The sequence below is a fragment of the Falco naumanni genome, chromosome 5, assembly GCF_017639655.2.
Source record: "Falco naumanni isolate bFalNau1 chromosome 5, bFalNau1.pat, whole genome shotgun sequence".
In the NCBI taxonomy this organism is placed as follows: Eukaryota; Metazoa; Chordata; class Aves; order Falconiformes; family Falconidae; genus Falco; species Falco naumanni.
The window spans coordinates 64,479,684-64,497,564 of record NC_054058.1 but is presented as its reverse complement, the minus strand read 5'-3'; the positions used below and the strand labels follow the sequence as shown (position 1 = coordinate 64,497,564).

Below are 17,881 nucleotides of genomic sequence, written 5' to 3'. Positions count from 1 at the left end.
GGAACTTGTAAAAAAACCCACCCCAAGATTTAAAAAAAAAAAAAAAATCCCCACTTAAAAGAGAGAGGAAGTGAGCTTGGACTATTATTGGATTTTCCTATAGCCTTACCAGCTATTTCTTAGTTTAAAATCCTGTTTATAGACCAGGGAGTAGGCTTCACCAACTCTCTAGCATTGCTCATTGATTCAATATAGCATTAAATCATTCCTGGGCTACCCTTCCTCAGGAGTTACTCCCAGTTAAGGAAGGCTTTCCACCTGCAGCACCTTCTGTTCTTATCAGGATGAAATCCCAAGTTTCAGGGAAACTGAACCAAGCATTTCTGGAATTTCATACATGAAAATGGAAGTTCCTTGGAACTGCAGCTGCTCTGCAAACCGTGTGGCAGAAGAGGCAAAAAGTCCATTAACGAGCAGCTGCAGGAGGCTCCTACGAGTAGTGACACACTGAGGGGCAGGATGTCCTGGGAGAGGTGAAAAGCCCTGGCTCAACAGCAGGCATCCTGGGGTCCCCAAAAGTCTTCAGTTCAGGGTCCCCACTGCTGAGCACGGAGCCGAACCCAGCCCCACCAGGAGATCTGGGCTCCATGGGTTTGCTCCACAGGATGTTTAAACCTTGCTAGGCAGAGTGCCAGAAGCAGGAGACCTGCAGGGACCTTCTGGGGATTGCAGGGTCCATGCTCTAATCCAAGGCTTGGTATTTTAACAAACTCCAGAAGCAAAAAAATAATTACACTCAACTAATTTTTCTGGCTAGTTTTCCATTATTGGAATATTTTCTGCCAGGTCAGGCCAGATTTCCACAGCATGAAGAAAAAACTGAGCACAGAGCTACAGGAACAAACATTTCTTTTTCTAGAACTCGATACTGCCTCTGGATAAAGAGGCTGAAAAATAACAATCTGCTTTTGATATCCACTTTGAAAACATGACATTATATTTTCTACATCTAAAGTCTCAGACTATCCTGTTACAGTTTCAAGCTGCTGAAATAGGAGTACTCCGATACAAACATGAGGCTCTGGCGATTTATCCTGGGCAGGACACACAGCACATGAGCCTCCAAGCCCAGGGACAAGGCTGTGGAGTTTTAAGCTGCCTGGTTCAGGATGACAAGTCTGGTGGCACAGGGAAATATAAAACACATGTTAAGGAAAAAAAAAAACCACCCACAAAAAATATCCCTGAAGGGCACAGCATAGGCATGAAAAGGTTTATTTTAAAACACTGTGTTTAAAAAACAACAATAAATCATTTAGAGGTTATATTTAGCCCCAGCCAAATTTGTGCCTGTTCAAAGAAATGTATCAAGGTGTAGCACTTCCATAGAGAAAAAGGAGATGAGCCAGAAGGTTTTCAGCAGCATTTTGAAGCCTAGAGGAGTTTCTCAAAACAAGATAAAGTTAATTCTGAAACTAAATACGTAGCTGCAAAGTGGCTGGTCTGAAGTACAGGTAGCACATCTACATTAAGTCCCAAAGCCTGGCTTAGAAACCCCCCAAACAGGATTACAGGAATACGTGTGGTAGGTGCAACTAAATATAAAAATAAAATAAAATGTTCCCACATTGGACAAAGGCCTTCACCCACACAGTTCGGGAAGCATTCTCAATACTGCTTTGAGACCAATCAAATTGCAAAGTCTCGTGTGCAAATGGCATAGTTAACAGTTGCAGCTGCACAAGACACCACTGCACTGTCTACTGCAGCTTTTTGCCAACACATTTCAAGGTGCATTTAATCATCAGAAAGCATGCTTGCACTGCTGCATCTCCATCAGAGCAGCAGACTGCAAAAAGCAGAAGACAAACCATGCTGAGCCTGTTTTATCCCCACATAGTGCTTCAGTTTCTACCACGTGTGACATTTTCCAACATTCTTGCTGCTTCTTTTTACGGATGTAGGGCATGAACACCAGCACCTCCTGTACTTACAGAGAGCAAGGGTCCTCTTCAGTGAGATCCGACAGAAAAACGTTGGCAAAGTGGATGAAGAGCGCACCTATTGCTTGCTTGGAGGTATCATAAAACCTGCGGTGGGGGAAAGACAAAAAGATCTGTGCCCTGGAGCACCAGCAGCAGAGCAGTCGCCCAAGCAAAGGTCCTGCATGGATCTGCCTTCCTCCAACAGGCATTCCTGATGCCCAAGAAACTGTACGTGGCAAAACGGGGAAGTTTGGCCAACTCCAAATACTTAAAAAAAAAAAAAAGCTACCATTTCAGCATGTAGCTGCTCCATCTTGCAGATGTTGCTGCGGGTTAAACTTCAGCAGTGCAGGCAGCTCACGCTCCCGCACACAGCCCAGCTGCCGCTTCTCCAGCCAGCAGCAGGGGCAAGGAAGGTATTTAGCTACTCCCAGTTTTTGCACCCATCTGCAGGGAATTGGTTTGAATTCTTAAAACTGTTTTAGAGGAAGAACCAAACTGAGGAGACACTTAATCACTAACGTCAGCTGGTAGATCCATGCTGCTCAGCCAGCCTGACCACACGCTGATCCCAACCACACACCCATTCCCCTCAGCAGGCTGCAAATCCTGCAGCCCAGGGTGGCTTCGTAGTGCCTGAAGCCGCCAGCGATGCTCAGCTCCCTCCCATCAGCACACAGCCAGACACCTCGCCCAGCCCACGCCTGAGCTGGGTCAGGCAGCACCAAAGTGATTAGTTGAATTTAAGAACAAAGTCTGACCCTGTCTGGGGGAGAGCCCCATGCAGGTATGTCAGGGGACTGGAGGGGACCATAACCTCTCGGTTCAATCACCTACAGTAGAAACAAGCTCTTCTGGAGGAGCTCGGCAGGGAATTTTACTTCTAGGGAGCACTGGCTGCTTTATGGAGGCTTCCACGGGAAGCAACAGCAGAACATTTCATTTAATGACTGAATACCATGCCAGGTACCCAAAGGACCTAGAAGATTGTTAGTATAAGAGAAAACAGCATTACATATACATGGTGTTTTCAAGCTCCAATTTAAAAATCTCACCATATCCTCCAGGGACGCCTCTCTTCCTTTGGTTCCTTAAATCGTTTCACTGCAAAGAAAATTAGAGAAGTTACATTCATCAGCAGAGCTGAACCAATACATGTGTGTAGTCTGCAGATATTTTCAATGCAAAGGCAGTCAAAAAATCTAGGGGACCCTCAGCATTGGCCAGCCTAAAGCTGAGCAAGGCCAAAGGACCTGGCTTCAAACTAACCAGCAACAATGCATGCCCTCCCGGGTGGAAGGAGGAAGAGAAGAGGTGTGGGCTTCTGGCATCCTTCAGCAGCAGCATGTTCATGCTGTGGAAGTGACCTAAGGGAAGCTAGGGAGGGCTCATCACTACCAACAAGCCTGAATAATTCTTCCAGGCAAACTGAAGTTATGGTAGCAACAGTGAAATGATACGGCCCAAGAGTCCGTTAAACTTTTGAGTCACAGCAGTGCAATAAAGCCACCTCCTCCTTGCAGCTAACAGGACCGGAGGACCTTTGAGAAAACAGGACCTTGCAGATATCTCCAGCATAAAGGTACCAGTGCTGCTGCCCAAAAGCCTGCGAGCTGGCATGGCTCCAAGCTTGTGCCAGACTAGCATTAAAACATTTTTTCATTACACAGTAATTCACATGCCCACTGGCTACCTCTGTGGAGCAGTACTCAGACACGTGGCTTCAGTACCACCAACTATATGCCTAAAAAAAGATACCTGAAGCAATTCTTTTGCCCTTGAAAACATTCAAGGTCAGGTTGGACGGGGCTCTGAGCAACCTGGTCTAGTTGAAGATGTCCCTGCTCATTGCATGGGGTTGGACTCAATGGGCTTTAAAGGTCCCTGCCAACCCAAAATATTCCATGGTTCTTTAAGTAAAGTCCCTCTGGCCAGAGAGGAGTTTGCTCCTTGCAGCCCTTCACACCTGTCCTTTTCTAAGGGGTCCTCCAGTGCTGTCTGTTGTTGCAGTTGCTGCCCTGAGCTTTTATCTCCAGGTAGTAACTAGAGAAAGCAAGTTGGATTTTTACCTAGTTTTGCTCAGAGTGGGGACTGAGCATTGCAGAAGCATTTCAAACGGTCCCAGTTAGTTTGCCAGGGAGATCTGATGCTCTCCTTGGGTTCAACCAGCTTTTACAGGCACAACAAATAGAAGCTGCTAATGGAAATGTACCAAGTACCACATCCCATGGAGAAGTCATTTTTGACTGCTTTGCTGTCACTCCAGCTAGGAGTCTGTTTTATAAAATACCAGGTAACAGGCCAGCTCTTCTCCCTTTAAACCCGCAGGTACCAAGGCTCTGGAACAAGCAGACCTGGAAGAGGCTTTTCCACTACATTAGATTTCTTAATTAGACTAAAAAATACCACCAGAAGCAAAGGGCATTCAGTGGACTGACTTGCTTTGCAGTAAGGCTTCTAACAGCTACATTTAGAGTTAAGACCCCATCGTTAGCGGTGCTGCCTCCAAACCTCAGGCAGATGCAGATCCCAGACCTTGCCTCTGCTGCTGGAACCACTCTCCTCCTCACCACTGCTAATGAGCCTAAGAGGGAAAGCAGGTTAAATCTGCCACCGTCAGTTCCCAAGCATACTGCCAGCTTAAACAGGATTCAGAGGAACAATGAGCTGTGACCTTTTTTTTTTTTTTTTGGGAAATGGGAAAAAAAACCCAGTTATTCAGCGCATCCTCTCTAACTTCTGAGAGTCTGGCCAGGGATGCTAACAGAGCAGCTGCTTGGTGGTGCCACCTAGCAGTGAAACCAGGAGCCTGAAAGCAGCAGGAGACACAGGCATGAACCACTGTGCAGTGTACAACCCTCTCAGAGAAACCACCCCAAGAACTATAAGCATTAGCGACCAAATCCTTCTGTACATCCCAGCCATGCCTGGATCACTGCCACGAGTACCAATGAGCATGCAGACTGCAGAAGCCCAAACAGACCATCAGTTAATTTATTTTATCATCACTAAGTCTCCACCTTTGGGAGCCCTGTACCCTACTCTGCTCCTTCAAAAAGCAACCAAAACCCAGAACAGATACACACCCTTCCACTTGTCGCAGCTATGCTTTCTTCATCCCCCCAACAACATGTAATCTGCCACTGCCTTCATATTTACAACCAAAGGCATGTTTCACTGCTGCCAGTTCTTGGCACGTGAGTATGCTTCCCAGGGCAAGTTAGGGATGTCAAGACAGACAGGAACCTAAAGTGGCACAGATAGAAGCAGGGACATCAGAGCCACATGCTCCTGCCTGCTCTCTAGTGGGGTAAGGAGATACACTTCTATAGGCAGTAAGGAAACTCTTGCCTGTGGGAGGAACAGGGCACAAGCAACATCCCTGGTCCATTTTAGATCACTAACACTGCTGATAAGGCCAGCATAATTTGAAACACAACTTGGTATCCAGCGCTCTATTTCCAGATTTACACTCAACCTGCTAGTCTTTCAGTTAATGAAATTGCAGAGAACTGAATAGCTTCTGTCCAAGTGAAAACTGCCCTTTCAGAGCCAGGGACTGAGCTAATTCAGGCATACCACAGTGTCTGGTCCCATGGACATCCTATAAAATACACACAGGGAATCTGAATGACTCGGGTTATAACCTGAAACAAGGCTTCTTCCTCCCCTGCTCTGTGAGGAAACACACAGCTTTGACAGCACAACTCATACAGGCTCCATGTGCCAGAAGGCTGGGAAGAAGCCCCAAAACATTAGCTGGATACAGCAGATTTCTAAGTAAAGGGCTCTCTGCTGTTCTGCATCTCAACAGTAATTAACTGTTCTGTTCAGTCCAGCTGTACATGAGCTCTCAGCCTGCCAGCTGGAGCCCTACCACTTGCCCCAAGGGACAGCCTGGACTCATTCCCCCAGGAAATGCCTTCCTGGTCCAGCCTGGAAGGATGCAGGAACTTCCCTGCCAGGAGCCTTGACTTTTCAGAAGTACCGAAAAGACGATCCACCTAACGCCAGGGCTTTGTTCAGGCAGAGTTTTCAGTGCCACTCTCAAATCCACAGAAAATCGGCACTCCAATGACCTGCTCTACTACTGTAGAGCAGCCACATCAAGTTACACCAGGCATTGCTGCAGCCATTTTTGTCCTGTCCCTGTCCAGAAAAAAAGGCCTGGTTTCCCTTACCTAGCTGAATCCCACCACAAGAGATCCCTGCAACAATGACTCCCGTCAGCACCAACAAGGTCTGTCATCACTGCTGCCCTTCAAAGGGCCATCTGCATTTCACCCACCCATAAGCAAGAGACCCATGGACCAACCAAGCAGTTTAAGCGGCCAGAAGTATTTAAACCAAACCTGGTAAGCTTGCTCAGCTCACCGGGCAGAGCATGATGCTGCAGAGAAGCTGTTGGAGGGGTCTGCAAGCCACCAGGCCAGCCAGCTGACCACTAGCCTGACCACAAAAGCACCAGGGATGATTTTCATTATTTTCCTAATGAGAAGTGACATATTATGTATCCACAGCCACTCAGGCTAGAAACACAATAATTCAGTGTGATAAGATGACAAGTAAGAGGTAGGAAGTTAATGGTGTGGTGCCTTGTTGAACACAGCTTGTCATGCCTCATTAGATTTAAGAGAGTTACCCGAGACTGTGTAATTATCAGAGACAGTAAAACTGTTGTATTAAAGATAAAAGCTAGTATTATAGAGAAATAATTGACTGCTTAATAGGGCATTTACTGTGCAGAGCTGCAGCAGGCTGTCTCCAAATTAAACCAGAAAATCCAGCCAAGATTACCGGAGCTCAAACAGGCAGAGTCATTTGGTAGCTGTGGCCCAGAGGTTAGGGGTGATGTTAAATCCACATAAGTTGCACAAGGTCTTTGAAAACTCAAGGAGCTGATGAAGCCCTCTTTGAAGCAGCACTGTTTCTTTTGTGCTTTGGGAGGACAGTATGGCTCTGGAGCCACAGGCTGAGAAGCAGCTGCAAGTGTCCCCCTCCTATTCCAAGCCCTGCTGAGAGCCAAGCCATGACGGGCACAGCCACGGGCTCAGCTGCCTGAGGTTGGAGAACGGCTGACATCTCCTTTGCTCTTCTCAAAACATGTCTCAACTCACTGGAATCAACTCAGTTTTCCACTGGCCATAGGCATGGGTTTGCTACCATGGCTCAGGCAGATCAGTCCACCCTTCAGATTTATTTTAGGAAAGCTGTGCATGCTTATGCGTGCATCAAGCAAAGAAGAAATGTGTGATAGTTTAGTTCTAGCACCTACAACCAATTAAATATTGAGTTTGGTGTACAGAGCTGCATAAGATGGGAGAACTCCTCCATCCAATTAGACTCAAAATAAGACTAGTGTGTATTGGGTCGACACCAGAAGACACTAGGAATTTGACAGCACAAACTGACATCTTCCAAACGGCTACCAGCCACAGCATTGATTATTTTAACTGCTTCCCTCCTCAGCTTTGTCCTTGTGTAAAGCCAGCTGGCTTTTGCAAGGAAGCAGCATCACTGCACATCTCTATAGTTCAGTGATCCTCCCAAAATGCCCGATACCCAGAAGCCTGGTTAGGACAGTAGTCTGGGCTGCAACACAGGCCAGGAACGCACAGGTCCCCCAACTTTCAGGTGTACAGTTGCTCCTCATGGACCCACATGCAAGTCACTGCTTTTAAGTCTTTAGAAGCATGCTATACACACACAGTAAGGACCCCTCATCTCATTTTGTGCCTCTTCACACCATCACTAAACAGGAAACTAGTTCTAGCTCATGAACCTTTAGATATTCCCCCTCCACCCCCATTCCTCCCACAATCCTTCTAAGGGGAAGAAAACACCAGTGGAAGCATAGGCAAGCTTTCAGACAAATCTCTGAAGTCTAAAAGCAGCAAAGAACCTCAGAGCTGAATACAGGTTGGGAACAATTGCTCCAAGGTTGTCTTCAACTGAGGAAGCCTGAGAAATCAACCTGAACTCACATTTCCACTGGCAGTACAAAGTCTGGACATCTGCAGCACATTTAAAAGCAAGTCCTAGCTGGTGTCAACGACCTGCTGAGTTGCCCCTTTTAATACAGGGCAGAACTATCTGTGCTGAAAAGCAGCATATCCGAGAGCTGTGTCAAGTCAACTGCCTCTGACAGCAAAAATACATCCAGTGGTCCATACTGCTGCCGCAGAGATGCTACAGGTTGATAGGAGATACTGGGTGAAAAGCAGCTGAACACCCCATGTTCATGGCTGAGGGTACTTGTAATGGAGCTGGATGCTAGAGCAAGCACTGTAAAAAAAAAAAGCTGCTAAATGGAGGAAGAACGAGACTGCTTGTCCAGGTTCTTCCTGCAGGACCCAACCCTGCACTGCACCTAGTTCAGTCTGATCCTGAATTATTCAATTTACATTTCAATAAACAGTGAAGTGGGTGGATGTTGGCAGTACAACAGTTCACACTGTAGAAATGCACTTCCTTCAGAAAGGCTTCAAAGAACAGCAAAGGGAAGCCTCATGAAGTCCCAACCTGAAGCACACGGGCTGCTCCATAGCCCTGCTGCAGCATGGAGTGGAAGGTCTGTGTGCCCACTTACACTTGCCACATGGTCCAAAGCATCCCAGGAAAAAGCCGGGCAGGTGGGAAGACAACGCTCCTAGAAGAGTCAGGAGAAGGGAACCCAGATCTATCCCATTAAACAGAAGCAAAGCACCACCGAGACAACCGCCTGCCTTCCTGAGCTGCTGTCCCCATCACTTACCGCACTCTCCCTACCTGGCTCCAGTTACTGTAGCACAAAAGCCATGAAGTCAACCCAAAGGGGAAGGAAGACAAGTGACAACCAGACACAAACCCTGCCTGTGGCTGAGAAAGGACAGCGCAGGAAACAAAATACTGCCAGGCCCTTCCTCTGCAGTCAAGGACAAGAAAGATCATACACACTCAGAACTCCCTCAGGACCACCAGGCTGGGTGGAAGCTGGACATCTGAATAAGAACCTGTGAAAGGGGGGGGGGGGGGCAGGGGGGGGGCGGCGGACACAAAAAACAGTTTGGGAGGAGAGTCTTTCGTTAGAGATCTGTAAACAGTCAGAAAACTAGAAGATAAAAGCTCAGTGACAGCTATGCTCACCTCCACCCCTCCCCCAGATTAATAGGAGGTAGACATTGATTGTGGTGTTTTCTTGATGCAGTAGAAAGGGGACAGCTTTGCCTGCCCCAGACACACGCCCTGAAGCTACCCAAGTCTGCAGCAATACTGTTCCATGATATACTTTCATTTTTAAACACATTCTCTGGTTATTACCGTCAATTAAGACAAGGACAGCAGCAACCACCCAATTGCCCTGTGCTGTTCCTTACCCCATTCCTGGTGGAGCACTCCTGCATGTAATGTCCTCCCCGCATTCCCCACCAACCCACACCACAGTCAGACAGCTCCACTGTAGATGCGTGCATCACCACAGGTGCCTTTTACCCCTCTTGGAAATAAACCCCCTTTATTTAGGCAAAATTTGCTGATCAGCAGCTGGTTGCTACTGCAGCTAAACAGACTACCAAGTTGGGCTTCTACAAAATTCAAGGGGGAAGCATTTCTGTAGGAGAAGCTTAGTTATGCTTGGCTGACAGTCAGACCATCTCCTTGGTAAATCTTATTGCAATTAACCAAAGGATTCAAAAAGGTGAAGTTTGGGAGGGAGATGTTGAGTCAAAGGACAAAGCTTTTAGGACATGGTTTACAGGAGATGCAAGCCTGGCTGCCCCCACCTCCCGCATCTCAGCAACAGACCCAGAGGATGAATACTGGAAACGAACCTGATATTAGAAGCACGCAGAGAAAGCACTGCAGCATTAATACAATGAAATTGCGAGTGGCCCACCCAAAAAACAAAAAAAAAGCAAAAAAAAAAAAAGGCACTGCAATGCCCAGAACTTGTTACATCATCACTGCTTTTAAGAGAGGGGCTAGCTAAACTGCCTACTATAAAGCCCATCTCTGGGCTAACATCACACCAGCAAGAGGGTCAGGACTTTTTTCTGGCCCTTGCAGAAGGGAACTCAGAGCTACTGTACCAGAGGGGAAACCACAGCTCTTTCCCTGCCCAACCTCCATGTTATTTATAGGCAGTACAGTCTCCAACAACACATTTCAAACTGGTTTGAAGGACACACCTTTTCCCAGGCTTTTTCCAAGCTCCAGGCAGGAAAGAAGCCAACATGCAGGATACAGAGGCCAAAAGCCTGGGGTCTGCACTATTCTTAGCCTGAGTATGCAGCTACTCAGACAGCCTGACCTGAGACACAATGGGAGGAAGCAGCAGCCACCGTCTGCAGAGAGCAGCCAATGCGCTGGCGGCGAGGTAAGAACACGCCCAAGCCAATGAGGCTCTGAACACACACGCTCCATCAGCTCATGGAGCAGCAAAAGCCTGGTCAGTGGCTTAAGGAGACAGATTCCTAATAACTTGCACGCTCTAGTCTGCACTAGATGCATTTAGCCATTCCCTCCCATCACCATTGTACCAATCCTTCAAGAACATAAGCAGCCATGGCCAGACTGGCAGGGCGAAAACTCTAAGGAAGGAATAGGAATGGGAGAGATGTTCTAGGTTATCCTGGATCTGCAAGAGGTGAGGCAACAGCTAAGTATACAGACTGAACCAGCTCCTACTGAAGATATCCAGCTATTGCTGAGCTATTCTACAGTGTCTTTGAGATACAAGTTTTTCCTGGGATAGAGTGCTGTGCCTTGCAGGAGGAGCATGCACGGACAGCAGGTTAAGGCACTCAGGAAGCCCTTGCTGGGGCAACGGCCCGATGCAAAGCTGTGCATCGTGCTGCACACTGGGGCTCCCAGGCTGATGCAGGTGGACCACAAGAAAAAATAAGTAGTTCTGCTTTTTGAAAAAAAAAAAAATTAAAAACCTAAAATACTTGGACCTCTTTCCTCCCCGAGATCTCACTTAACAGCTACTCCTCTCCCCTTTCTTGTGCAGCTGCTGACATTGCTTAGCCCACCTGTTCCTAGTCCCCACAAAAATCCAGTCATCTGCAGATCTAGTGCATGGGAAGCTCTGGAACCCACAGAGCAGCATCACCTCCCTGTCATCCACCCTGCAGAGACATATCAAGAGCTTCAGCTGGAATATTCACTCATCTTGGGACCTGAACTGCCCAAATGAAGGCCACGCAGTACCTTGGTATGGCTCTCAGTTTTAAGCTCTACCCTATGTGTCATTCCTGCATGGATTTTTACAGCTGTCATTACAGCCAGGTGCTCATCAGCTATAGTTTTGAGACAAGCACTAGTCACGCTTTGCACACTGAGAGCAGGGCATATATTTGATGACACGGGAAGTCTTACAGGAGAACTGGGCTGAGGCTGGGCTCCAGCTCAAATACCAGGGGTGTTGTTTAACTCCATCCCAGGGCAGGCAGTAGTGGCTCTCTCCACATAAAGCATTACTACATTTCAAGCCAGTCCCTTGAAAGATGGAGTTTAGACAAGGAATGCTTTCTCTTAAGACTGTGACATCTGAGATCATTTGTTGCAGCACAAACAAACCAGTAGGCTGCAACAAGGCTGTACCGTTGGTCAGATTCTACTGTCTGTGCTGTATCTCCTGCCTCCAGAGGTCAGACCTCACTGCTCCTCCTCCATCCAACCCCCTCTCCACAATCCTCAGGGCTATTTAACCACTTAGCAGGAAGGAGATACAGGTGCACATCGTCCATGTCAATCAACCCACTGCCGCTGAGGCAAGGCCACAGCTGCGTGTTATCAGTGCTGATCAACCCACTGCCTCCATTCCTCTACAATCATTAAGAGAGCACCACCTGAAGAATGAAGTGATGCAGCTGGGCTGGTAGTTATTGTTACAGTCTATCTGTCATAGACTTTTCCTCAAATGCTGAAAAAAAAAAGCTGGTAATTTAGCAGACTCCTCCTTAAAGCTTTACTTTTTCCACCTCTTAACTACAAAAAAACCCTAGTTTCCCTGTAAAGTTTCCCATACAGTTTGAAGTCACCTGTAGTATCAACTGTTCACCACATGTTGCAGAACCAACTCAGCAAGGTGCCTGGCAGCCCTTGGGTTACAGGTAACTTTTGCTGAAGTTTAATTCACCAGCTAATTTCCCAGCTCATCAAACCCATCCGTTCCTTTGGAAACCAGGAATCCCACAGTCCTTGCCCAGCAGGCAGCTTTAGGCTCAGCGTAGCTGTTCAAAAGGCAACTTCCAAGAAGAGGTCAACGTAATCAACAGCTGAAATTCAAAAGCTTTGTAGAAAGCTGCATGCGACTTAATGAAGCACATCAAGTGCTGCACACACCTTCCAGCTTACAAAGCACAACGTGCATTTTCAAGCTCGGCAAGTTTTCAGATGTACTGAAGCAGAAGAAAAACATCTTGAGAGTCCTGCCATACCTAGCTTTTTGCTTAACCCACAAATCCACATGTAAATTAACTACTGCAGTCTGCAAAGCCCCATGCTCCACACCTCCAGAGACACAGTTAACCTCTGTGGTTTGGCTTTTCCCTGGAGGGAAAAGCATCTGCAGTTGTGAAGTTGCCATTTAAATACACACGTGGGTGAATAACCAAAATCAAAAACAGTTATGCAGCTCTACCAGAGGAAGTGAAGTCAGCAGAGCCTGTCTTCGGCGTGGTAAGCCTGTAGCGCTTTCGTGTCCTGGTCAAATTGGTTTCAAAACAAAACTGAAATCTAGATAGATCAAGTGCTCTACCATTTATTTCTTCTCTTTCCTGACATGGACTCACACTCTCAGCCACCCTTACGAGAGATTTCCAGTGTAAGAGTCCAAACACATCACAGAAAGCACTCGGGATAATTCTGAAGCATAGGAACAGTGCAACAATTCAAACTACATGTAGCACCAAGCCCGAACTGGTCACTGGGGCAGGATCACAGAATGGTTTGGGTTGGAAGGGTGCGTTAAAGGCCATCTAGTCTAGTCCCCCTGCAATGAGCAGGGACACCTTCCACTACAGCAGGTTGTTCAGAGCCCCATCCAGCCTGGCCTTGCATGCTTCCAGGATGGGGCATCTACCACCCCTCTGGGCAACCTGTGCCAGTGTCTCACCACCCTCACTGTAAAAAAGTTCTTTATATCTAGTCAGAATCTACCCTCTTTTACTTTAAAAACATTACCCCTCATCCAATTGCTACAGACCCTACTAAAGAGTCACAAAAGGTTGCTGAAGTAGGATTTATCTGGTGGAGATGCGTACCACAGCTTCCACTAGTCCCTCTCAAAGTTCAGACACTTCCCTACACAAGGATGCCATTTCCCACTTTCAGTAACCAATTGTCCACCATCCAAGAGAGAAATGCACTGGAAGGCCAGCTGGTAGGTCAACAGAGACTGGGAAAACAGAGCAAGGAGATACTTCTTACGGTCTTTACCAGTAGTTTTCTACCACAGTCAAGAGCCACCGCTTCTTTTACAGTCAGTTCGGCAGACTCCTATTCTGTCGTCCTGCCTTCAGGACAGAGTACTTGGACCAGTGTATGAACCATCCCCCTAGTTGCCAACAGAGCACCTCCTCCATCACCAAACCCTCCCTGGGGGGGGTCACACCGGGGTCCCTACCCCAAACAGCTCTGCCTTCTTAGGCTAAGCTAGAAGGCAAAATGTGCCAGAAGAATATATCCAGCAGTGAAGTGCAAGAGGAGAGATAAGGGGACGCTGCTGTCACATTAGGCAGAATTAAGACATTTTCAAAAGTCAAGCTGAAAACCAGGTTTCACTGGGCAAAGCAGGCTATGGAGCTTCATCTGCTACAGCTCTCCTCACTGGGCAGTACGAAGTCGCTCCAAGAGAAAGCCTGTTTTGACATCTGTAGCACAAGTGCTACTAAACCTCCTTCAGGAGCTCAAGGGTTGTCATGACTTTTTCAGGAAGAGAAGTAAGTCTTCTTAGAAGTCCTCCACACCGTTTGTGGTAGAAAACAAGTATACCAGCTCCAAGGAAAGTTTCTTCCATTCACAACGGAGAAAAAAAAAAGATCCTTTAACACCCAAAACCTGTTTCTCTAGCACTCCAGTTAATTCACAAAGGCGGCTACAGCTCAAATTTCTGTAAAAGATCTCCATTTCTAAGTGGCTTGCTGTCCAGGGTGCAAGCCTGTATAACTTTTGCTAGTTAAAAAAGCTAGTTAAGCTTTTGCTAGCCCCTTCCTCAAAAAAAGGTTTAAACAAACAGCAGCAACTTGCAGGAACTCAAGCCTCAAATCACACCCAGCATCTGCAGCTGAGATAACTGAGTGGAGAAAGCATGTTGCAGTTGAGTGATGATCACGGCAAAGCGTTACAGACTACTTCAGATGGGATTGCACAATTATCCACACTCCTCAGTGTCATGACCTCCCTAAGGGTAAGTTCTTGCTCAGGAAACTGGATTGCCACACACACACAGCTGCGAGGCTTTACTGCCTCTCAAGTGTTTGTGCCTTAATTCTTGTAGCAAGTGTCCCTACAGCCAAAGTGCCTCCAAAGCCACCGCAGGCAAGTGGGAAGGACAACTCATTTAATTTGATTACCAAATAGAGCAAAGCTGCAACCAGAGCAAGCCCTGGACCATCTTGGAATTAGCCTTGACCACAAACTTAAAGTCCTTCTTGCTGGAAAAGCAAGAGAGGATTTGTAGGCTCAAGTGAACTCTGTCATCACTACTGCTCATGGGAGTTGACAGACTTATTAACCACACTAAACAGCTTCCCTGACTCCCCGCCAAGGCTGGACATCACTACTTCTGGGTTCTGTTTTCATCACACAAACGACCCATCTCACATAACCCACAGCAATGGGGAGCAACCACCCCACACACCCCATTCAGACAATCATGCAAGACTAGATTTCTCCTCCTTTAGGTTCTCCTATGAGGTTGGCAGGAGAGAATCTTTCCACAGCCCCAAGAAACAGAAATTTAAGGACACAAAGTCTTTGGTAAAACTGCAAAACTTTATCCTTCCTGCAGTGGGCCACACTTGGGACCCACATTCTGGATGTACGCTCTGTGAGCGCATCCCACACACACACACCTGCAAACCTTTGCAGAGCACCATGTTACTGCTAGTTTGAGTTCCTCTAGATGTTTTCAAGTGCTCTGAACAGCATCTGCACAATTTGGAAGCCTTATCTATACAAATTCAGGTGCCTCTATAGCCAAGTTGAGCTGGCACTTTAAAGTAGAAAGAACGCAAAAGTCACCGGCTTGCATTCCAATAGGAAGTGAATTTCACTCACTGACCTGTAAGACTGAACAAGCTAGCCTGCAACATCCTATTAAAGCAGAAATGACAGACACACAAACAGAAACACACACCCAGGAATGTCACAGTACTGAAGGAAGTACCATCAAAGAAGGGCTGACGCTGACTGCGGTGACATTGGTGTTCCAAGTTCTGGATGAGCCATCCACCTGGGACTTCCTGACTTGATGCTGGGCTGGAGGGAGTTAAGATGCAATCAAGGTTCCCAGGAACCTTTCTGATTCTGGACACATATCACCACCAGCTCAAGAGGCTCCCATCCCTCCCAGCTGCTGGAGCCTTCTCCTCCCCAGGAGGCTGACAACTGAATGGGCCATGTGAACAGCCCAAAAGCTGCTTCAGAGCAAGTTACTGCCTTACATAAAGTCTTTGGTAAGCCCACTCAACCGTCCTGGGTTAAGAGTATGCATACAAAGAGCCCCCACATCTGAGCAAGCCTCCAGCTAGGTGTGTGAGTGGGCACAGGTAAGAAACAGCTGGGGTGAATCAGGGACCATCAGCCCAGTTGCAGCCAGAGGAGGTACCGCGGTTGAGATCCCAGGGCTGTAAACACATCTGCTTTTGGGGTCCCAGCCAGCCTTTCCCTTCACAGCCTTAGTCACTGAGCGGATTCACAACGAAACCGCACAGGATCAGCTTTCGGTTTCTCCTCATTAACAGAGAGGTTGTTAATGTTCAAGGAAATCTTAGCCCTTGCATCAGGGGGAGGACAACAGTTCACCCAGAGCTGATGATTTGCTAGCAGGGGTTATGCAGCCTTCATCCACAAGAGTATTTTGATATGTTTAACTGGTGTCCTTGATTTTACGGGACATCCCATGGCGCTTACAGCACAGTTAAACGCCCACACGCACATCACCATGGGGAACAGACACACACAAAATTAATCTGCTCTTACTGTCAATATTTGGTGAAACACAAGCAGCGAAGCGTTGCAACCGGGCTATTCCAGCTGGAAAAAGCTATCAGATATCGCAGGAAGAACTTGTTGCAGTTGTCCCCGGCATCTTGGTGTTAACCACAGCACTGGAGCCCTTTGAAAGCAGTTTCCAGAAAGCAGATGGGAGCAAGCGAGCCTCAAAATCTGCAGCTACTTAGGCAGAATACTTGGAGGTTTCAGCTCACTGTCACCACAGGCTTTTAGACAAGAAAAACAGACCGACTTCTGGCATGTTACTCAACTCGTGCTAAACCACTTAACCCAAAAAAGAAGGCACACGCACGTTGCTCCAAGTCAGACGCAGCTGCAGCGCAAGGCAACAGTAAATTTTGTCGGGTCTTTCAGACTTGTGTCCCCCACCTTTTGGCACTGCTCGGCTGCTTTCTGTCTATACCATCCCTTCACAAAAACACTCTCCCACCAACCTCCTCTCCCCAGCCTCCCAAGTGGTAGAACTTTACGGTTTGGGCAAAATTAAAGAAAACAACATCACAGCGCAATTAAGAGCGGGGTTACTCTAACCCAGCCGCACCGTAGCCGACACCCGCCCTATTTTTATCCGCTTCTTCCTCGTAAACCCCCCCGCTCCCACCATCAGCTTTCGCGCATCATTAAAATTTTCCAAGTGACTGAGCAACGGCTCCCGCACGCCGAGTTTTAACAGACGGGACCGCAGCCGCCGGGGCTGCCCTGCCGGCAAGCTGAGGCTGGACACCGGAGTTCTAAGAAGCAGCCGGCAGCTGCCGCCCCCCAGCCCTGCACCCCGCGCCGGGGTCCCCCCCGCCGGGGCCCGCCGCCCCCCGGTACTCACGCATGAGGGTGCTGAAGGCGCACAGGGCCAGCAGCGACTGCAGCAACACGCCGAAGCGCCCCAGCAACGCGCCGCTACCGCAGCCGTGCGCCCGGCGCGGGGGGGCCATGGCGGGTGCGGAGCGGTGCGGAACGGAGCGGAGCGGCCCCGCCGCGCACAAAGAGCGGCCCCCAGCCGCCCCCGCCCCGTCCGGCCCCTGCCGGGGGCGGCCACACCCGGGGGCGGGCGGGGCGGGGGTGGGGCCGGCGGGCGAGGGGATGGGGATGGTGGATGGGGACGGAGGATGGGCATGGGGATGGAGGATGAGCATGTGGATGAGGGTGGAGATGAGGACTGGGATGAGGATGGGGATGGGCATGGGGATGGAGGATAAGCATGTGGATGAGAGTGGGGATGAGAATGGGGATGGGGGATGGGGATGGAGGTTCTAAAAAGCCTTTTTATATATTTCTTAAGAATAGGTGTCTGTACATGATTGGTTCACTCACAGACCATCAGTTCATGGTTGGATGGCCTTTTCTCTGCTACATCTTTGATACACTTCTTCTACTTGCCCATCTGGCAGTTCCTTATCTTGTTGGCTCAGCTCTTCTCACGACTTTCCCAGGCTCTTCAAGGATACATGGATATCTGTTCAAGGCTAATGTTAAGCTCATATTCTGATCCTTGGACCAGCTGAGGTTTCCCACATGGGGGTGCATATGGAGGATGGAGGATGTGGATGTGGATGGGGATGCAGGATGGGGATGGAGGATGAGGATGTGGATGCAAATGGAGCATGAGGATGAGGATGGGGATGAGGATGAGGATGTGGATGCAAATGGAGCATGAGGATGAGGATGGGGATGAGGATGCGGATGGCTGAGAGAGTTGGCGCTGTTCAACCTGGAGAAGAGAAGGCTCTGGGGAGACCTTA

The 17,881-nt window shown here is 48.2% G+C and overlaps 1 protein-coding gene across 2 annotated transcripts in view; it reads right to left on the bottom strand.

Moving 5' to 3' along the window:
- LOC121089629 (store-operated calcium entry regulator STIMATE-like) overlaps positions 1-17,133 on the bottom strand; it is a 35,407-nt gene extending 18,274 nt beyond the window's left edge. The window contains exons 1-3 of one of the 2 annotated variants that reach the window (XM_040597002.1): positions 16,966-17,133; positions 2,981-3,029; positions 1,935-2,030 (exon numbers count right to left, since the gene is read on the bottom strand). In XM_040597002.1, the coding sequence (XP_040452936.1) occupies positions 1,935-2,030; positions 2,981-3,029; positions 16,966-17,074 (254 nt within the window). In that variant the 5' untranslated portion in view covers positions 17,075-17,133. The remainder of the gene's footprint in view (positions 1-1,934; positions 2,031-2,980; positions 3,030-16,965) is intronic. The other variant, XM_040597003.1, reaches the window with a different exon arrangement.
- Between the last annotated feature and the right edge of the window lie 748 nt (positions 17,134-17,881).